The 20,191-nt window shown below is 49.4% G+C and overlaps 9 protein-coding genes across 9 annotated transcripts; 5 read left to right on the top strand and 4 right to left on the bottom strand.

Moving 5' to 3' along the window:
* Positions 1-520: 520 nt before the first annotated feature.
* On the top strand, positions 521-1,758 carry N7533_012112 (magnesium transporter CorA family protein; the record flags this gene model as incomplete). The annotated part of the gene is made up of 2 exons (XM_057108762.1): positions 521-1,053; positions 1,185-1,758. 2 exons carry the CDS (start codon positions 521-523, stop codon positions 1,756-1,758), a joined length of 1,107 nt encoding a protein of 368 aa, XP_056953863.1.
* A 269-nt stretch (positions 1,759-2,027) lies between these two features.
* N7533_012111 (folic acid synthesis protein) lies at positions 2,028-3,708 on the bottom strand (the record flags this gene model as incomplete). The annotated part of the gene is made up of 3 exons (XM_057108761.1): positions 2,028-3,009; positions 3,071-3,279; positions 3,379-3,708. The coding sequence occupies 3 exons, from the start codon at positions 3,706-3,708 to the stop codon at positions 2,028-2,030; spliced, it is 1,521 nt and encodes a 506-aa protein (XP_056953862.1).
* A 736-nt stretch (positions 3,709-4,444) lies between these two features.
* N7533_012110 (NAD(P)H-dependent flavin oxidoreductase) lies at positions 4,445-5,703 on the top strand (the record flags this gene model as incomplete). The annotated part of the gene is given in 6 exon segments (XM_057108760.1): positions 4,445-4,457; positions 4,517-4,650; positions 4,668-4,777; positions 4,842-4,920; positions 4,940-5,344; positions 5,413-5,703. 6 exon segments carry the CDS (start codon positions 4,445-4,447, stop codon positions 5,701-5,703), a joined length of 1,032 nt encoding a protein of 343 aa, XP_056953861.1.
* A 2,325-nt stretch (positions 5,704-8,028) lies between these two features.
* N7533_012109 (uncharacterized protein) lies at positions 8,029-8,226 on the bottom strand (the record flags this gene model as incomplete). Its single annotated transcript, XM_057108759.1, has 1 exon — positions 8,029-8,226. One exon carries the CDS (start codon positions 8,224-8,226, stop codon positions 8,029-8,031), a length of 198 nt encoding a protein of 65 aa, XP_056953860.1.
* A 318-nt stretch (positions 8,227-8,544) lies between these two features.
* On the top strand, positions 8,545-10,291 carry N7533_012108 (cytosine permease; the record flags this gene model as incomplete). Its single annotated transcript, XM_057108758.1, has 3 exons — positions 8,545-8,826; positions 8,902-9,118; positions 9,189-10,291. 3 exons carry the CDS (start codon positions 8,545-8,547, stop codon positions 10,289-10,291), a joined length of 1,602 nt encoding a protein of 533 aa, XP_056953859.1.
* Positions 10,292-11,041: 750 nt separating this feature from the next.
* On the bottom strand, positions 11,042-12,238 carry N7533_012107 (uncharacterized protein; the record flags this gene model as incomplete). Its single annotated transcript, XM_057108757.1, has 2 exons — positions 11,042-11,777; positions 11,835-12,238. 2 exons carry the CDS (start codon positions 12,236-12,238, stop codon positions 11,042-11,044), a joined length of 1,140 nt encoding a protein of 379 aa, XP_056953858.1.
* A 512-nt stretch (positions 12,239-12,750) lies between these two features.
* Positions 12,751-13,050, bottom strand: N7533_012106 (uncharacterized protein; the record flags this gene model as incomplete). Its single annotated transcript, XM_057108756.1, has 1 exon — positions 12,751-13,050. One exon carries the CDS (start codon positions 13,048-13,050, stop codon positions 12,751-12,753), a length of 300 nt encoding a protein of 99 aa, XP_056953857.1.
* A 2,124-nt stretch (positions 13,051-15,174) lies between these two features.
* Positions 15,175-16,605, top strand: N7533_012105 (flavin-containing monooxygenase; the record flags this gene model as incomplete). Its single annotated transcript, XM_057108755.1, has 1 exon — positions 15,175-16,605. One exon carries the CDS (start codon positions 15,175-15,177, stop codon positions 16,603-16,605), a length of 1,431 nt encoding a protein of 476 aa, XP_056953856.1.
* Positions 16,606-17,140: 535 nt separating this feature from the next.
* On the top strand, positions 17,141-18,215 carry tif35 (translation initiation factor eIF3 core subunit g; the record flags this gene model as incomplete). The annotated part of the gene is made up of 4 exons (XM_057108754.1): positions 17,141-17,157; positions 17,223-17,844; positions 17,925-18,096; positions 18,163-18,215. The coding sequence occupies 4 exons, from the start codon at positions 17,141-17,143 to the stop codon at positions 18,213-18,215; spliced, it is 864 nt and encodes a 287-aa protein (XP_056953855.1).
* Positions 18,216-20,191: the final 1,976 nt, after the last annotated feature.

Genomic DNA, 20,191 nt, shown 5'->3' with positions numbered 1-20,191 from the left:
GTCTCTAACGATGATCAGTCAGTATTAAGCCCATAACACTCACCTGAAACCCTCGATAAATCTTTGACCATACTATACATGAGCATTTAACTGCATGCAATAAGCAGAATTAAACGAACCGCTAATTTCTTGGCATGACGCAGCCCATCTTAGAACGAAGCCTGAGTCGCCAACTATCATGCGGGCGAATCTATACTCACTGAATGTAACTACTCCATAGATAACTTGATGGTGAATTGTAAATCCAAAAAAATTCATCTGATTGGGCTACAAAATTCACTCAACCACGGGTGACAGTGACGCGGGGGCTAAAGTAAGGGGGGAGATATAGAGCCCGTTCTCCTCGGCTCCGCCACAATGCCGAGACTTTTGAACCGCATTAGACCGCAATTTTTCACCACCATATTAGTCGCCATTTTATATGCCATTGCAACCTCCTGAGCCCTCCATCCCATTTCCCAAACAGTACTCCTATTCCATATGGGCCAATCTAGCGTGATTCTCGACTCTCACTTGCAAAATGGGGCTGATGGATGATTTCCGCTTGCGACGGTCCATTCTTGGCACCAATCATGAAGATACTGCCGCCAACGAGAAATCCCATGCCCCATCTTCTGCCCAGGGAGATAGACAATATAGCTTCTTCAGCACTCGGCTGAATTGCGTTGCCCACGCCGACAGTCTCCATTCATTGCAGTCGTTATGTGGCCCCTTTAATCATCTCATGGAAACGGGCGTGCACATCGGGCTTTGGTGGCTTCATGTGACATCACCGTCTAATGAGGATATTGAGGCCCTCTCGCGGTTATTGGACATTCACCCCCTCACGACTGAGGATATCAAAATGCGCGAAGTCCGGGAGAAGATTGAGCTCTTTGGTCCTTATTACTTCGTCTCCTTGCGGCTTCCTCTCGAGCCGGATGCCGTTGCGGGAGACCTGGACGACTCGGATAATTTCTACGGCGTCGTGTTTCAAGATAGCATTTTGAGCTTTACTTTCGATGATACCCCCCCACCCTGCACATGTGTGGAACCGCATCAAGGAACATCAGAGTGACTTGTCGTTGACGAGTGATTGGATTTGCTACGCTCTTATGTACGCACCTACCCTCTACCTACCGTCTCGAATATCCATATTCAAACGACTAGCCTCGTCGGACCCCATGAACTAACTTTCTCTCCAGTGATGATATTGTCGATGGATTCGCACCCCTCATAGACCGAGTCACGACAAGCGTGGAAGTAACTGAAGATACACTGGACATAACCCAGCCCGACGACATCGGCCTGGCCCTGCAGAATATCCACAAATACCGCAAAGAAGTCACTCACATCCGCCACCTGCTCAACGATAAAACAGATGTCGTGAGGTGCTTCGCCCGTCACTGCAGTAGCCTGAGCGCGTCGCCTTCCGATGTCGCCTCATACTTGAGCGATATCCAGGACCACGTCTTGACCATGATGTCCCACCTGACCAACGCAGAGCAGATGCTGTCGCGGTCCCAAACGAAGTTTATGAGCAGAATCGCGTTTGATTCGACTCGTATGCGGAATCAGATTGCAGAAACTCTCAGCCGTCTCACTGCGATTGGATCGATCGTTGTGCTCATGCAGGTTACTACTACTTCTTTTGGTATGAATGTACAGGTGCCTGGTGAGGAGGTGAATAATGTGGCGTGGTGGTGTGGAATCTTGGGATTCGAACTCCTTGTCGCGGTATTGCTTTTGTTCATTCTGAGGAAGGCGAGGATTATATAGATATCTCCGTGACCAAGCTCCGTCTGAGGTCAAAAATAATTTGAATGGAATATAGTACTCATTAGCGCAAAATATACAGAAAGAATAGTATAAATAAATGGCCTGTTGATATACAGTAACAGAAGGAAAATAACTAATGTTTTGTACTCCGAGTTGGACCAGCTGAGCTCCATGATGAATGAAGAAAGCATTCTCAGTCCGCCGTATGCAATGTTGAAACAAAAAGAGAAAGTGATCAGTCCCCCAATCAAGAGGATCTGCTCGCCTTATTATACACGATATATCGCGTCCGCGACTTTAGTCACCTGCCACATCTCATGTACATCATGCACACGAACAACATCAGCCCCACCGGCAACACTAGCCGAGACGGTGGCTGCAGTACCCCAAACTCGCTCACGTGGGGTCTTGACGCCAGTGATGTGACCAATGAATCGTTTCCGACTCGGACCCATCAACCAAGGGAAACAGTCGAGACCCTCCGCCTCTCGTAGCCGAGACAACTCACGTAGAATCTCCAAATCCTCCGGCTGATTCTTCGCGAAGCCCAAACCCGGGTCGAGAATGATGCGCCAACGGCGAATCCCAGCTTCCTCGGCAGCGTCGATGCGCTGGCGCAGCTCAGCCGCAACGCTGGGGATGACACCATCGGGGTAGTCGGTCAATTTGGTCATTGTTTGCGGGGTCCCGCGCATGTGCATCAAGATGATGGACTTGCCGATACGGGCTGCGGTGGGCAACATCTCGGGATCCAGGGTACCGGCCGAGACGTCGTTGATGATGTCCGCGCCAGCAGCACAGGCGGCTTCAGCCACGCTTGCGCGGTAGGTGTCGATGCTGATGGCGATATTGGCGGCTTCGGGGATGGATGTCCGGATGTGTTTGATTGCGGGGACGACGCGGGAGATTTCTTCCTTTGCGCCTACAGGTGTTGAGCCTGGTCGTGTGCTCTCGCCACCGATGTCGATGATGGTTGCTCCGTGGGCAATGAAGTTGCGGACGGTTTCGGTGATGTATTTCATGTCTGATGGGGTGTGCTTTCCGCCGTCAGAAAATGAGTCTGGGGTTAGGTTCATGATTGCCATGACGTGCGTGTTGCGTTTAGGGTCTGTTGCGTGGATTGCGGGGAACTGGGGAGAGATTGGGGTTGTTGAATATGGTGTTGGCTCTGGGGGTGGCAGAGCTTTGAGATAATCTATGTATGTTTTGGAATTCTTGCCAGATTGAGGCGGTCGTTCATGAGGAATGAGTCTGATGATATTAGACTGGTGGGTTCGAGGTTGTAGCATGTATCAGATCATGAGTGACTTACTGGCAGAGAGGACGGAGCACGAAATCACGCTCTAGCATTAGATTATGCGGAACGTTTAAGCGTTCATGGGAGAATATTTCGTGATCATAGAGTAGAATGTCGAGATCGATGGAGCGCGGGCCCTTGTCAATCAGTTTCATTCTGCCTAGTTCATTCTCAATCGACTGAAGGGCATCCAAAAGGTCCATGGGCGCGAGAGTTGTTTCAACCTTGAAGCCGTTAGCTTTATTTCAAGCATAGAGAAGAGAGGTAAATAAAGAGAGAGAGAGAGAAAGAGAAAAGCCTTGCTCTCATCAGGGAAGTCATACCTCACAAACTCCATTAATAAATGTACCTTGATCAAGCACATACATCGGAGTTGTCTCGAAAAGAGAGCTTGTCCGTTTCACAGTGATACCAGCTCGGTCCAACTCAAGACAAGCCTTTTCAATCATTTCCACTCGGTCTCCAACATTACTACCAAGTGCAATGAAAGCCCGATGAGTCTGCCGGCCATCTGGCACACTCATCTTGGCAGGTAGGCGCGGCACTTGCCCGCAAGAAAATCTCCGCGCGTACGTCTTCAAGTACGATAGCGGGGTCATACGCTTTGGCCGGACATTTTCAATGGGCGAGGACAAGACTGTCGGGTCGCGCATAGGAAACTTATCTAGCTAAGTTTAGTTTTGAATCGAAGGTAACAGATGTGCAGTGGAACAAGGGATGTAAAAAATGCATGTCCCGCAATTTTTTTTTTCTGGGGCGATACAGATAAATGATAGATAACGCCATTGCGGCAACATGGAAATTGAAACAGTGGAACTGAGAATTGGGAATTGCGGAGGCAACTTGAACCTACTTGAGCACGCAGAGGAAGTAATACTATAACTATATGTTAGACACAATTCTTGAAAATTACTCCTCGGCGATCAATAATCAGAGACCTGCCTTCTAGTCCAATACCCGTGAAAAGACCGAGCGCCATGCGTCGAATGCGGAGTCCCCGGCTGTAACGGTAACCGTCTAACCGATCTCAATTGCTGTGATGAGGAGAAAATCTCGCGGGCACAAATCCAGGTTGATAGAGCATGACCAGATCCTCGGTACATTGCCCATGAACCCATTCTTGTGGTGGTTCAATCAGGAAGATCCTAGTTTAGTGTTGCTATCGCGGAGGAAGGGGCCGGGTGCACGTGAGGTGACCCGATGCTTCCCCGGGGATCTCTGCCTGAGTGCCTTGTTGCCTTTGGAGTTAGGTGTCAATCCACCCCTCAAAATGGGCCGAGGCTCATGCCATCATCTGTGAAAGCGCCTCGGCTGACTACTTCTTATAGGTGTCCGCCTTCCCCGGATTCTTCGCTCTTTCAGTTTTCACTTCCACACATCACATCCACCATGGCTTCTCCTCGTATGCTCCACACCCATGAGGTATATCTCCAATATCACATCTTGCTGACCATGTCCCAGAGGTCATCCGCACTCCCATCACCGATCTGCTCAAGATCAACCACCCCGTTCTGCTGGCAGGCATGAACGTGGCGGCCGGCCCCAAGCTGGCTGCTGCTGTCACCAACGCCGGTGGTCTGGGTGTCATCGGTGGTGTTGGCTACACCCCGAGATGCTTAAGGAACAGATCGATGAGCTGAAGAGCTACCTGACCGACAAGAAGGCTCCTTTCGGTGTTGACCTGCTACTCCCCCAGGTCGGCGGCAGCGCTCGCAAGACCAAGTGAGTTCCCACTTCCATGTGACACCCGGTGGTATCCACCAACTTACGATTTTCCTTCCTCTAGCTACGACTACACCAAGGGTAAGCTCAACGAGCTTGTCGATATTGTCATCCAGGAAGGTGCCAGCCTCTTTGTCTCCGCCGTCGGTGTCCCCCCCCAAGGCCGTTGTTGACAAGCTGCACGGTGCCGGTATCCTCTGCATGAACATGATCGGTCACCCCAAGCACGTTGCCAAGTGTCTCGCCGTCGGCGTTGATATCATCTGCGCCCAGGGTGGTGAGGGCGGTGGTCACACCGGCGATGTCCCCACTACCATCCTCATTCCCGCTGTCGCCAAGCTCGTCAAGGGCAAGAAGAGCCCTCTGACCGGCCAGCCCGTGCAGGTCATCGCTGCCGGTGGTCTCTACAACGGTAACTCTGTTGCCGCCGCTCTCATGCTCGGCGCTTCCGCCGTCTGGATCGGTACCCGTTTCATCCTGGCTGATGAGGCCGGTGCCCCTAAGGCCCACCAGGAGGCTGTCCGTACCGCTGGCTTCGAGGATAACGTCCGCACTATCATCTTCACTGTACGTGATCACCCTGGTTGAAATTTACATTAACATTATGCAACGCAACTTACTAACAATATCTCTAGGGTCGCCCCATGCGCGTCCGCAAGAACGAGTACATCATGAACTGGGAAGATAACCGCGCCGAGGAGATCAAGCAGCTCACTGCCAAGGGTGTCATCCCCGTCGAGCATGACTTTGAGAACCTGCCCGATGATGTCGATGACGACTATCTTGACAACGCCCGTCCTTATCTGATGGGCAAGGTTTCCGCTGTCGTCGACGAGAAGAAGCCCGCTAAGGCTATCGTTGATGAGCTTGTTCACGACGCTGCTGCTCTGCTGAAGCAGGGTGAAAAGATGGTTGCTAAGCTGTAAATAATTCTCTTTTTTGTTGTCTCATCTAGCATACTCGGTCACAAGTACATAGTTCAATAAGACCACTCTTCTATTATTGGTTATTTACATAGAAGGGGAGATTGTGTGGATGCCAAATATCATATTATTTTTCCTCTATGAGCCAGGTATCTCAGAAGCCCTCCTGGCCCGTAAATTAGCCTCGATATGTACTTTATCCCAAGGTCTAAGATGCTGCATTGGCTTCGAGGCATTGGAGAGGGACAGGGTTCTGGCTCTTACTAGGCCTTGTGTAGTCCTTCACAATTGAAGAAGCCTTAGTTTGAATACCTAGGTATGCGAAGTTCTTCCGAGTCCAGCGTAAAAAAACGTCATTAATTCCAACATACTACTAGTAGTAGTAGATCCCCGCGGAAATTCCCAGGTATAAGACCTCCGATACTGAATTCGGCTATTTGCTCGGCGATGAGTAAACCAACCAATACTTTGAAAATCTGCTGTGTTAGTACAAACGGGCATGGCCTTCCTGACTTCGAGTGCTGTAGGGAATCCCCGTTCGACTCGGGGCCGGCAATTTCTTTTTTTTTCCTTTTCGCTTTCACCACCCAATTTCTAGGGGTTTGGTATATTTTACCAAATCTAATATTTCTCTGGATTTCGCGCGTGTACTCGTAGTATTTTGAGACTGGGGCTGGGCTGGTTTCCCTTTCAGGAACCGACTGTATTTAGTATCACTAGTAGAGAACGGGTCCAGAGCGGTGCTATCTGACCACTCTTGAAAGCCTCGGCTTGGATCAAATCATCACCATGCAGTGCCAACCTTGGAATGAAAGGCTCGCGTTTGTTTGAATCCTTTGTTTGAGATCAATTATAATGGGCTGGGTGCGATTGTACGTAATCCCATTTGACATGGAAAGATAGCGAGTGGAATGCAATAACCCGGCGTTGATTATGGCTAGAGGTGTGCTAATCTAGATGATATTGCGTATCAATCCATTCAAAGATAAATTTGGAATGTGGAGAGATCTATGGGATGAATGGAAATGGGTATCCGGGGCCCTTCTCCTCTTGACGGAACTGGAAGACATGGAAAAAGAAGTAGCGATGGCAGAATGCGAGAGAAAGGGGCAACCTTGGAAGGGGGCATGGTGTCATCTTGCTCGACCAGCCCACCAAGAGCTATGGAATCTCCCGCAGATCGTTCCCTGTCGCCCTCATCCTTGGGCATATTAGCCGTCGGTTCAGATTCTGGAGATCGATCGTCACGAACCGTAATCAAGAAGATCTCAAAACAGAACGTTTCTGGATACGGAGATCAATAGCGATAACCACTGGGGTCGGAGACGACCGAGGGGATCGTAGCGTGCCTATAGGCACCATATAGGGAGAACAAGTGACGATATGCAGCGTATCGAGAGTCAAAAGCAAACCGTAGCTAAGATCATAGCTAGAATATGCAGATCAACGTCAGTCGTGGGCCCTGGGGAAGAGTGCCTGAGAGACCCAAAGTGGAAGCGATAGGAGGAGTCGGACTCGCTGCGCCGCCGATAAGAGCCAATAGCTGGGCTATGATTTGCAGCGAGGAGGATACCCATGACCGGGGATGATGCCAGAAAGGGGCCAGGTAGTGTTGCAGATCCGGGGCTGTCTCCCGATTACACGAATAGATTATGATAACCCTATGGGATGGTCATCTCCGCTATCACGAATCAAACCCCTAGCCCTGCCCAGGATGCGCCTGCTTCTGCACCTGCTCTCTGACGCGAATCCGGGAGATTGATTTTAATGCCGCTGGCAATCGGTCGGCTTAGAGCGAGAAAGTGCATGAGGCACCCTCGTAGCCGGCTCAACCTTCTTGATCCAGGGTTCTCCGCACTATATCCCGTCTGCTTTCGGGATTAAACAGATGATGACTGGACCTCGGGAGGTATGGATGGTGTTGCCACACTGAATTTGAGTTGGGCGATGCAGGGACCCCCCGTGCGGGGAGAACATGTGTTGGATGAGACCCCAGAGCTGGAGGTGGCAGGGATGACCAGTCAAGTCAATTCAAGCTTTCGTGGGGTTCAAATGTGAACGCAGTTCGGCGGCTTCCGTCAATGTGTACTGCATGGGTACAAGATCTGTACAAAGCTTACCTAGGGTAAGGTAGCCTGCAGGGCATGTTATCAGCAGCCATGATATCGGTGGGAAGTGTACTTTGTACTCTGTACTCTGTACATAGAACTAACACAGAACTGTAGGACTATCTCACACGGGTCTTATCGGCGGTCCGACCACCTGCGGCAGCCCTTGGGAAAGTATTCAAGCATTCAGCCAGTGGGAAAACCCCGATGGAGTCCCACTTTAGTCGGAAGCGATGGATGGGACCTCGCGTTTCGCGTCGGCAGCACCATAGGATGGAGCAGTTCCACTCGCGATAAGACGGTGCACCACGGCTGACTGGCTCAAAGTCAGCGCAAGTGGATCCCCATAGCTTGTCATTTGCTTGTGTTCTGGAAAAATTCCCACGAGGGCCCTATCTCGGAACGCAAAGTCTGCCATCGCGAGTGGGGCGACGCGCCCACTGCAGGAATTTTGTGGTTCACTGGCGGTCATTTGCTGGTATATTAAATCCTCCCCTTGCCGTGGAACACAAAAAAAGAAAAAAAAAAGTTCGATATGTGAAGCTGTCTCCCTTCTTCTTTCCAATCCTCCTCCAATTCTCCCTCTTTGGGCTGAGCCTGAGTCCGAGCCTTGAGTCTTAACTCTTAAGCTCTTAAGCTCCTCGCGTGCACTCATTCTCCTTTCGGTCGACTTCCGATCTTGACGTGTAACGTGTAACGTTTGACTTGGACTTGGACTTGGACTTCAACTTCCACGATGCGATCCAAATTCGGTTTTGGGTCTCGTGACGTCGAGAAGGCGCCTCACGTCGACAACACCTATGAAACTCACAGCAATGAGACTAGCGACAATGCCAACGACCACTACCAGGACAATGTCAGCGATGGCGCAGTCCCTGGCGAGAGCTTCGAGTATGGTGACTCCATGTATGCAAAGCTCCAGCGCCTCGCTGGCAAGGTCAATGTCGAGCAGCGTGGTATCGAGCGTGTGCCTGACAACGAGCGCACTGATACCTCATACTTCAACATTGGCAGCATGGTATGTCTTTTTGCTTTACTTGCCACACCTGAGAAAGAACACCCCCCCACTGACTCCAATTCCTCTCTTCTATAGTGGCTAGCGGCAGACATGGTCTCTAGTTCCTTCGCCATCGGTGTTCTCGGAAAATCCCTCTTCGGACTAGGAACGGTTGATGCCTTCCTGGTTTGCCTGTTCTTCAATTTGTTGGGAATCTTGACCGTTTGCTTCTTCTCGTGCTTCGGTCCTGCCTTTGGTCTGCGACAGATGGTGTTGTCGCGTTTCTGGTTCGGCTGGTACCCCGTGAAGATCAGTGAGTATCCCAAGAGCATGCGCATCGTGCACGCGTGAGAGAAACCCAATTCTAATCCGCCGCCTCCTAGTCGCCGTCCTCAACGTCATCGCCTGCATCGGCTGGTCCGCCGCCAACGCCATTGTTGGTGCCCAGCTTCTCAATGCTGTCAATAAAGATGTTCCGGGTTACGCTGGTATCCTCATCATCACCTTCTGCACTCTCTTCGTTACTTTCGCCGGATATAAAGTCGTCCACACCTACGAGAAATGGAGTTGGATTCCTACTTTCATCGTCTTCATGATTGTTCTAGGTCTCTTTGCCCACTCGGGTGATTTCCAGAACATCCCCATGCAGGCCGGCACCTCAGAAATGGGAGCCTGTCTTTCCTTCGGTTCTACCGTCTACGGCTTCGCCACCGGTTGGACGAGCTATGCCGCTGATTATACCGTCTACCAGCCTGCTGATCGCAGCCGCAAAAAGGTCTTTTTCTCAACCTGGCTGGGTCTCATCGTTCCTCTCCTCCTGACCGAATTCCTGGGAATCGCTGTCTACTCTGCCAGTGCCATTAATGGCGGTGACAACAAGTACGCAGCTGGCTACCTTGAGTCTGGTAACGGTGGTCTGATCGGAGCTGTGCTGGACCCGGTCGGCGGATTCGGCAAGTTCTGTCTCGTCATCCTGGCGCTGTCCATCATCGCCAACAACTGTCCCAACATCTACTCCGTCTCCCTGACCCTGCAAGTCCTGCACCGCTACACCCAGCGTGTGCCTCGTTTCGTCTGGACCTTCCTGGCTTCGTGTGTCTCCCTCGCCATCGCTATCCCCGGCTACTCGCACTTCGAGACCGTTCTGGAGAATTTCATGAACCTCATCGCCTACTGGCTGGCCATTTACTCTGGAATCACCATTTCCGACCACTTTATCTTCAAGCGTGGATTCGGCGGCTACCATGCCGAGAACTACGACAAGCCCAATAAGCTCCCCATTGGGATTGCTGCTAGTATCGCCTTCTGCTTCGGTGTTGCGGGCGTGGTCACTGGTATGAGTCAGACTTGGTGGATCGGTCCTATTGCCAAGCATGCCGGCGTGTCTCCCTCTTATGGCGATGTTGGCTTTGAGCTTGCTTTTGCCTTCTCCTTTACGGTCTATTGTGCTTTGCGACCGATCGAGTTACATTACTTCGGTCGTTGATTTGTATTTGTTCTATGGGTGTATATAGCGGTTTGTACTGGATCATAGTACTAGTTTTATTCAGTTTGGCGTGCATAGGCATGGCCTCAATCAATTGCATCAGCATTACTCTTTACATTCATGCCTTGAACGCTTCTGCTAGATTGGCCCCATTATAGGTCACCGGGTGACTGAGATAAATACCTAGTATGGTTGACATTACTGGTCGCTTTAAGGATAATCTTATAGCAATTCAATCCGGCAACACCCTTGGGAGCTAGAAGTTCTTTGGTGGAAAGAACATCCAATGTAAAAGTATTCTTAGGACATTTTGTGGTCAATACCCAGAAATTTTCATGTTTCCAGGTGATTTCTTAGCGCTAGATGAAGTTTGAGAGGAAAATTTGAAAGCATGATCACCAAGGGGACAGGTAGGAAATTATCCGTGAGAATGTATGGAAGTTCTTTTGACCATTGAAAAAAAATGAATGGAAATGAAGACTGACGGAAGAAATATCTCCAAAATCGTAAGAATCGTAGCATTTATTCCTATTCTATCATCGGTACCTTTTAGCGTAGTGACCTCGACATGTGCGATGCAGCAGAGGCTATGATTGCAGATCGGCGAACGTTGAAGGCGAGATCGAGCAAAATTTCCGATATTACAACAAACCTATTGAGGTAACAGAAACACCTCGGCAAGATACTTTTCATGTGGGAGATGAACATGGGGGCTATTATGATCCAATGGGCTCTGGAAATGGCTAGTATTCAGGGACTGTCTGTCTGTTCGTCATGATGTCTGGGATGTAAAGGCTCCAATGGAGCATCCACAGCGTAGTTCATAGCCAAGCGTAGATCACCCAGGAAGAAGCAGCAGATGCAGGCCAGCAGACCAAACGGAGCTGCAATGATGTATACCACTCTTACGCTGTCTGCATATGCCTGCTTAGCAGCGCTGGTTCCCGCCGAGAGAATTCCACTATCAACACCCGAGACACTGCTAAGTGCGGATTCATCTCCAGCCGCGATGGCCTTGATAAAATTCTCAACAGAACTGGGTGGGAGTCCGGCGTCAAGGACAGCCCGAGAAACATATTCAGGAATAAACTTTTGAACCCGAGCATTGAATGCAGCGGCGAAAATGGCAGTGAAAACGGTGGAGGCGATTGCTCGAGAGCAAGTCGTGGCGGCAGTTGCGGTAGCAATCAGATGATGAGGCGTTGATAGCTGCACGGCGGCAATGAGAAGTATAAGAGGAGCACCAAATCCAAGACCCGCGAGACCTGTGAAAGCCAATGCACTTATTTCGTCTTTTGGCTGAACTGTAGCAAGCCCGACAATGCCCGCCGTGAGGAGTAGAAACCCAACGAATAGTGGAGCTCGAATCGACCGGAATCTCGTGCTCAGATATCCATATATCACTGTGCCAATTCCGCCTGCGATCCAGTAAGGCTGTTCACGAGCAGCTAGTAAGAATGCATCTTTGGTGAATAGCTCAGTAGTCCTATATGTGGCAATTAGTACTTATCTTGTACCTTGAGACATGTGAGGCGCCACTTACAGGACGGGATAGAAGATTGTGTATGAGAAAAGCAAGATTCCTTCAATAAAAATGAGTCCAACGCACAGAGCAAATGTGCGTCCTCCAGTTTTACCTCCACGGAACAATTCATGATGGAGGATTCCAGTCGTCGTGGCCTTCCATTCGTAAAATCCAAATGAGAAGAGGCATAAGATACCGATAATAATAGTGGATAGCACGGGAGCTGAAGCCCACGCATATAACCCACCTCCCAGATTCAAACCAGTCAAAAGCAGGGTTATACCAGCAGTAAGAAGCATAAATCCCGGCAAGTCAAGACGTGCGATCTTCTGTGTCAATGATAAATGATCGAAGTCCGTGTGGCGTTTGGGAGGCTTATAGCCAAAAAACAAACATATTGCCGTTAGCCCCCAAAGTCCCATTTGAAGCCACTAGTCAGAATTAGCAAATCATTCCACATGTAATTCTTTAGTCTTACATAAAAGTTTCGCCATCCATTGTGGGCATTTGCTTTAGTGAGGGCCCCGATGATGAGCGGCGCCGAGCATGCGCCCAAAGCTGCAGCGACATTCATTCCCGCTTGGGCCACTATAATAATTTAGCAGTGATACTAATCAGAAGAAGCAATAGTAAGTCAGTTCCTTACTAGGCCGCCATTTTCGAGGAAGAATTTCGCTCGGAACACAATATGCCAGGGGCACAGTAGCGAAGCCAAATCCAATCAGAATCTGAGCGGCGATAAGCCGATAGATGCTAGTAGAGCCAGGGGCAATCGCAGATCCCACGAATGCTATAACTGCAGGTCCAACTAGAAGCTCTTTGCGCGCTTGAAATGTATCCGAGGCGGAGGAGATAAGGGGGGGCCAAGACGGCTTGAACAAGTGAAAGAGAGTTCGGAACCCAAGTGCCGGCCGCCGTATTCTTCAAATCGGCTTCAATGAACGAGAGCTGTGGTGAAATTATGCTTGTCAATAGGGTTCTTGTTGAGGAAAATCTTGAGTTCAATATGAAGACTTACCGCTGCTGGAGGACCCATCAGGCCAAAAATTTGCACAAGATTTAGTAGAAACATAGCCGCCAGTGCAAGGTATGTCGACATATGCAGCTTCGGTTCTTCATTTTCCACGTAGGCCAAGTTTTCCGGGTGTTTTGCGGCCGTATCTGGTGCATTTGCTGCATATTCAACCTCTAGCACTGGTGGGCAGCCCCCAGGGTCTTTCTCTGTCAACGACATTGGCAGAGCATAAGAGATTTCCGTTGATATCAATTACGTGAAGCTAGGAAATTCAATGTTTGGAGAAATTCTGTCCAAAGCGGGAATCTATTTTGCTTTAATCTTGTACTCGCACTAGCAGCGCCTTTAGACTGCAGCATTAGCGCGTCTGGGTATAGATCGGTAATTCCAATAGTTCCCCGCATTCTAGATAGGCCCACTTCCCCCACAACCCCAGATTATCCCCGTTTCTTGAAAATTTACTAGTGCATCATTCTCTTTTTAAAATGCTCAGAATTGGCTGTCCGGGATATTTGCCCTAGTGGGTGATTCCACCACTGCAGTGGGGCTCTACTAAATCATCTATCTGGGGACCACAAAGCTCAAAGCATCGATAGGGAGGTTCTATGTGCTAGACCAATGCACTAATTTACTAGTGCCATCCGAGTCTTTCGATGGCGTCTCAGAGTAATAGTGCATAAATTACTCAACACATTGTGGCAGCACACCAAAGTATATCAATTTTAACTAACAGCTCTAATTTCGGCGTAGAATTGAATCCGCAAGCAAGGCCAGTCTCTATTAATCAAGCTTTCAACCAAGACAAATTTCTAGTCAAAACTTCCGGAACAAGGCGATTATCATCGGGATCAGGTAGGTCTTGCTTTGCCTAGTATCCCTTCTGGCTCAAGCAATATGCTAAAAATTTTATAGCTCTGCCTTGGAAAGTCACCCGCGCCTTTGAAATCTGCGGGACCCGAGAGTGGCAAAACGGGAGATATTTTGTCATTAACGTAAATGACCTCCATACTCAGCATCTTCCACATCTGGCAAAATTGAGCTTTGAACATTTCCAGTCTAGAAAGAAACCGACAATTCGACACAAGTTCATACTTCACTCCGTCCCGAGTGAAGCGGCTGGTGATGCTCCCCGACCGATATGGAGAAGGCCTTCAAGTAGTTGATTGTTATTTCAGCAGGCATTATGTTGTGAATGGCATTGGATCCCTGAACAGAGCCATCGATGTCGCCTTGGTACCTATTCATGCATTAATATCTATTGGCAGAAGGAAAGGTGTAGCTAGAGTTGTGATTCCTACCAAGTGATATCTATGTCCGTTTGGGAGGCATCAGGGTGGTAGCATTGCCTCAGCTTTTCCCACTGACACGAGTCTCGATAGTATCTCTCGCTCACCACAAGAGACAAGCCTCGGCTAAGATCTCTCGATCGCTCATGATTTTATTGATAGGAAGAGTTGATTGCAAAGTGGAGGGGGATGTCGAAATCATGGAACAACTTGAACCTTAGAACTTGAAGACTTAGGTACATTACTACTAGTACAATATCGTGAGCGGTCATCGGGGATGTCTTTTCATCAATTCTTAGGCTGCGGGATCTATATCAAAGTCTATATAGGTACCACTTTTTTAAGATTGAATCTCGTCAAAACTTCAAATTGGGTGATTGGGCGAAGACTCATGTGGGTATTGATTACGGGCCGATGGTCTAGAAATTTGCCAGTGATTATTATTGGTATGATGAATAAAACAGCTGATTAGGCGCCCATGTCCAAGTATAAGAGAGGGTGGCCCCCAAAGCGGTGAACTAGGGTAGCGTGGTTCTATTCGGAGATGGCCGGATTAGGCCCCCCGCCTGTCAGCATCTTCAGCTGGCCTCTTCCAGGAATCCCCAGTCGAGAAAACATCTCTTTTCTCGAATTTTACCAGGAATATATTCTCAACCGATTTGGGGTTTTTTTTTTTTTGGTTTTTTTTACCCTGAGCAGACTGCGCAATATTTTGGTGTTCTCGGATTCGAATTTGCCAGACCCATAGTTAACTAAGTGTTTACGTTTACTATTCTCCCTGTTCTTGGGTATCCGAGCTTCCTCCACCCGTCGGGGAGTCATCGGCAGCACACCCGAGCAAATCTCAATCTCCATTTCGGGGTTTACCACGAATATAGACCCCAATTTGTGAGTTGCTCAGATAATCACTACCCCATCCAAGCACCGTTTCGAGCTAATCCAATGCCCAGGACCTCGGCCAAGCTGATTCGCCAACCTCGTATCCTGGTTGTAAGGGGCGACCGTCTTTCCTTATTTGCCCAGCTCTGTCAAGATACAAGGGCAGCGGCAACCGATCATGGAGGAACTTGATGTCGTAATCATTGGAGCTGGGATTTCTGGAATCAATGCAGCTTACAGGGTCCAAACTGAGCTGCCATCTGCTCGCTATGTGGTACTCGACGCACGAGAAGAGATTGGAGGAACATGGAGTTTCTTCCGGTACCCCGGTCTAAGATCTGACTCTGATCTCTATACTTTTGGTTTTCCTTGGAAACCTTGGAAAGCGGGCAAGCTGATTGCAACAGCTCCACTGATCATGGAATATATCCAAGAGGCTGTTTCTGAAACGGGAATCGATCAGCACATTCGATTTAAGCAGCAAATTACAGCAGCGGATTGGTCGACCAAAGAGCAGAAATGGACACTGTCTGCAATTAACGGCAATGGGGATACAGTCTACTTCAAATCCAAGTTCATCATCATGGGCACTGGGTATTATGACTACGATAAAGCACTCCCAGCACCGATCCCGGAAATCGAGAACTTTGCTGGCCCTGTCATCCATCCTCAATTTTGGCCCGAAGATTTTGATTATTCGCAGAAGAACATCATCATTATCGGAAGTGGCGCAACTGCAATTACTCTTCTACCAACCCTGGCAAAGAAAGCTGCACATGTTACAATGCTGCAACGCAGCCCAAGTTATCTCCTGAAAATCGAAAATACGCCCTCAAAGCTCAGCTTCTTACCTCAGGCTCTCGCAATCCAGCTCACTCGGCTCTTCTTGATTCTTGTTCCCGCCGTTTTCTACTATTTCTGTCGATTCTTTCCGAATTACTCAAGAAATATGCTGCAAAATGGTGCTAAGAAGCAGCTGCCAGAAACCGTTCCCATCGACCCACACTTCACCCCAAGGTATAAACCCTGGGACCAGCGTGTATGCTTCACCCCTGATGGTGACTTCTTCGAGCCCATCCGGGACGGCAAGGCTGATGTGGCCACTGGGACCATCCGTCAAGTGGTGAAGGATGGTGTCATTCTCTACTCTGGTGAAAAGCTGAAAGCCGATGTTATTGTGACTGCAACGGGGCTCAAGATGAAAGTATTGGGAGGCGTACGGATCAGTGTGGACAACGAAAAGATCGCAATCGGCGATAAATATGCCTGGAATAACGCGTTGATCCAAGACGTTCCCAACCTGGTTTTTGTGGTGGGATATGTCAATGCGTCCTGGACCCTGGGGGCTGATACCGCCGCACGGCTGTTTTGTCGTCTGTTCAAATACATGCAGGCTCAAGGTCACAGAAGTGTTGTTCCAGGAGGTGTAGATGCCAAGACGATAGGCTATCGTCCGCTTCTAGCATTGACCTCGACGTACGTTGTACAGGGAGGGAGTGAGCTGCCTAAATGTGGAAACTCGGGCCCTTGGCTCCCACGTGTGCACTATCTTGTTGATCTTTACAAAGCCATGATGGGTGATCTCACCAACGGTCTGACATTTGCTTGATGGAATTGTGTTTTGTTAATATTTTTGTTGAATGATCAGTACACATAGTCATATTATTCGTATATAGCGGTTGATACATGTAAAAGCTTGTCCAACACATCCAATAAGAAATGAGCTGAGTATCATGGAAATTCAAACGACCAAAAACAGCTCGGGTTTTTCCATTTTCCGTTGTTTTGACTCATCATATCTCGTATAGGAAGGCCGAAAGACCGAGTTGAAGATGCCATTCTTTTTGCAGTTGACTCCACCATTTTATCTAGTCATATATAAGGAGAATTATGAGTCAATCCAAATCTATATTATCGGTCAGTCCTTTGAATAACCAATAAAGAATTAATTGCAAGGTTGTGTGAGTCAAATATCTTGACTGGGCGCACTGGGGCAATTGTGAGTCACGTGGGTGCCTGGCACCAGCCACGGGGCTGCGCCACAGCAAAATCGCCGCGCCGCGAATTAAATCCACAACGGATTCACCTTTGAAGAAATCCCAGAAATTCAGCTGTTGCCGCAACACCACATCACAACACACATCATGTCTCGATCCGGGAAGTGAGTATATGCTTTCCATCCAAATTTCAAGTCTCCACTAACCAAGTCTTTTCATTTCTTAACAGCCGCGCCGACTGGGCGGACGACGAAGAATTTGACGACCCCTCCGCTCTCCCCGCGCAACAAGTTATTACCAACAAAGATGGCACCAAGACCGTGATCTCATACCGCTTCAACGACGATAACAAGAAGGTCAAGGTCACCCGCCGCATCAAGACCACCATTGTTCGTGAGAATGTCAACCCCCAGGTCGCTGAGCGCCGATCGTGGCCCAAGTTCGGCAACGAGAAGGGCCACCCCGCCGGTCCTTCTTTCGATACCACCTCCGTCGGTGAGAACATCGTTTTCCGTCCCAGCACCAACTGGAAGGCTCAGGCCAAGGAGGCTGAGAAGGAGGGCGGCGAGAAGGGCAGCATGAAGGATCAGCTCAAGGACAAGAAGGTTAAGTGTCGTATTTGTTCCGGAGAGCATTTCACTGCGCGCTGTCCCTTCAAGGACACCATGGCCCCCGTGGAGGAGCCCACTGCTGGTGGTGCGGCGGATACAGGCGAGGCCGATGCCGGTGGTCTGGGTGCTGGCAAGTCCAGCTACGTTCCCCCTCACATGCGCAATGGCGGTTCTGGTGGCGGCGACAAGATGGGCGGCCGCTTCGAGAAGGACGATCTGGCCACTCTCAGAGTTACAAACGTATGTGTTTCCGTCCCACGCCCAGATATCTCTTTCTTTCGGAGACTCCTACTGACACCTATCTCTTTGTTCGCCTACAGGTCAGCGAGTTGGCAGAGGAGCAAGAGTTGCGGGATCTTTTCGAGCGGTTCGGACGTGTCACCAGAGTTTTCCTTGCCCGGGACCGCGAGACACAGCGGGCCAAGGGCTTTGCTTTCATCAGCTATGCGGATCGCTCCGACGCGGAGAGTGCCTGCGCGAAACTGGACGGCTGTACGTGCAAATCCCCCCCCTGGCGATCATATGGACGAACATGAACTAATCCCCTTCCTTCTACAGTCGGTTACCGCCATCTCATTCTTCGCGTCGAGTTCGCCAAGCGTGCTACTTAGACTCGTTTCTCGCTTTTCTTTCACGACATATCTGGTTGGATTCTCCTTTTTATTTTTACAGGCGGGCCTAACTTTTGGTTGAGGCTCCTCTGCAATCCTTTTCTACTGTATGATTGATTGATAATGATGATTCCTCAAAAGACACCCACTATGTCATTTACTTGCATTCGTCAATCGATACAAAAGCAATGGTTCAGAGATTCATATATCCCCTTCTGGTGGTTTAGACTTGGTAATAGTAGATGTGTCACGGTGCAATCTTTATATACTATCTTTCTCGATCAAAATCCCAGCTTCCAACTTAGATTGAAGTTCTTGAGTGGTGTGCTGGTACTTACTAGTTATATCAGTCTCTTCCAAGGTTCCAATGTAATAGCTGTCGCTTAATACGACTTAGTACCTACCAACTACTAGTAAGTAGTAACTAGTACTAATAGGCATTTCTTTCCAAGGATAGTGCTCATTTCGCCTTGGTAGAAACCTTCCAGAGTTGGAAAGAAGGATTTGCGACGGATCTTTCAGGCACAATTTCCAACTTAAAGGTTCCAGATGGACGCGTCGCCACATAAATTCGAGTGCTTTTGGTAATTCTCGCTCGAGCTAAGTGACAACCATCAGGATACCACTTTGATTTGTCACATCCTTCTCACATCCATCCTATAACTACGACCAGTGCCCAGATCATGTCACTGTTAGTCCTAGGCGCTTGTCTCGGCGTGTCCGAAGTTCTTATCCAATAGCCCGGACAGGATGCTCAAGACCACCTGAATTAACCTCCCCCCCCCTCCCTCTCCCAACGGTGGAGAGTGATAATCAGACCGAAGGACTGAGAAAGTTACGCCCCCAAATGCATGCCTGACATTATTTGCGCGCGCATCACAGATCCTGCACTCAATTGCAACAGTGCAGATCTACCAAGATCTCCTGGATCAGACCATGCGCGCCTAGCCCCGGCCAAAAGTACTCGCTTCTTAATTTCCCGGGCTGGAATTGGGTTGCATCACGTAGCATTGACAACGCCTTTCGGGAAGTGACTTCGGGAGGAAGGAAGCTTACCTGGGATTATTCCCCAACGCGTCGCCCCCACTGTATGAATAATCTGGGGGGGCGCAGAGATACTTCTTTCCCTCTTCACAAACTTCTAGCATCACTAGAGTGCCAGGGTTTAGGCCCGGCCCCGCCACTACGGCATGCAGTATGACAGATATGCACATGTGAAAGGAGTTCGTGATGTTCCGAAGTCCCAGTGACAAGACTGATAGTGTAGAAGACTCCCGGGAGCTGTTTGGGTCAATCTGCCGTGATACGATGTCAAAACAATCGACTAGAAAGGGTAAGTCTTGGGGCCACCCTGTCGGCTTCGTGCCGTTGAGCAAGTTTTGCCTAAGAAGTTTGCCCTCCGTGTTACTCGGGAATGAGTTCGGGTTGGCTGGACATGCACCAGGGGCATGGCTAGTAAGAGACATGAGACGGGTTGTCACGCTGTCCGGCAAGGAAGTCCTTTTTTTTTGCCTCTGTTTTCAGTTCAGAGTGTGTCTTTGACTGGTCTGCAGCCCAGCGCCATCCAAAAGTCTGCTGGTCTCCTGACAGGTTTTCTATCAAGACTCATTCAGAAGCGACCCAATCGTATTCGATACTGTTGCCGCCATCCTTGCCGAGTTGATGTGTTTTCGCCCTCCGCTTCATTTTATCCATGTCGTGGGGCGTTTTCTTGGGTCTCGTTTGACCCCTATCCGGAGCCTTTGCAAGGATAGCTTCAACCATGATACAATTGGCGCTTTCCACTGGAGATTCAGGTCGATCAAAGCTTGGGATGACAGCGTTAGCGGGCTACCAATGAAGACCATCCGTCGTGCTCTATAACCTGCCTAGTCGTAGGATCGAAAGGAATGAGGGGATTTGGCGACCCACAAGGCAGCCACAACTTCGGTGAGCTACCGGGAGCCAGGTCGAGAGTCGCCCCATGTAACCCTCGA

This window comes from Penicillium manginii (genome assembly GCF_028828005.1).
Source record: "Penicillium manginii strain IBT 31320 chromosome Unknown utg000009l:1.0-3297300.0:1.0-3298630.0, whole genome shotgun sequence".
NCBI lineage: Eukaryota > Fungi > Ascomycota > Eurotiomycetes > Eurotiales > Aspergillaceae > Penicillium > Penicillium manginii.
This window is presented reverse-complemented; position numbering and strand designations above follow the sequence as displayed.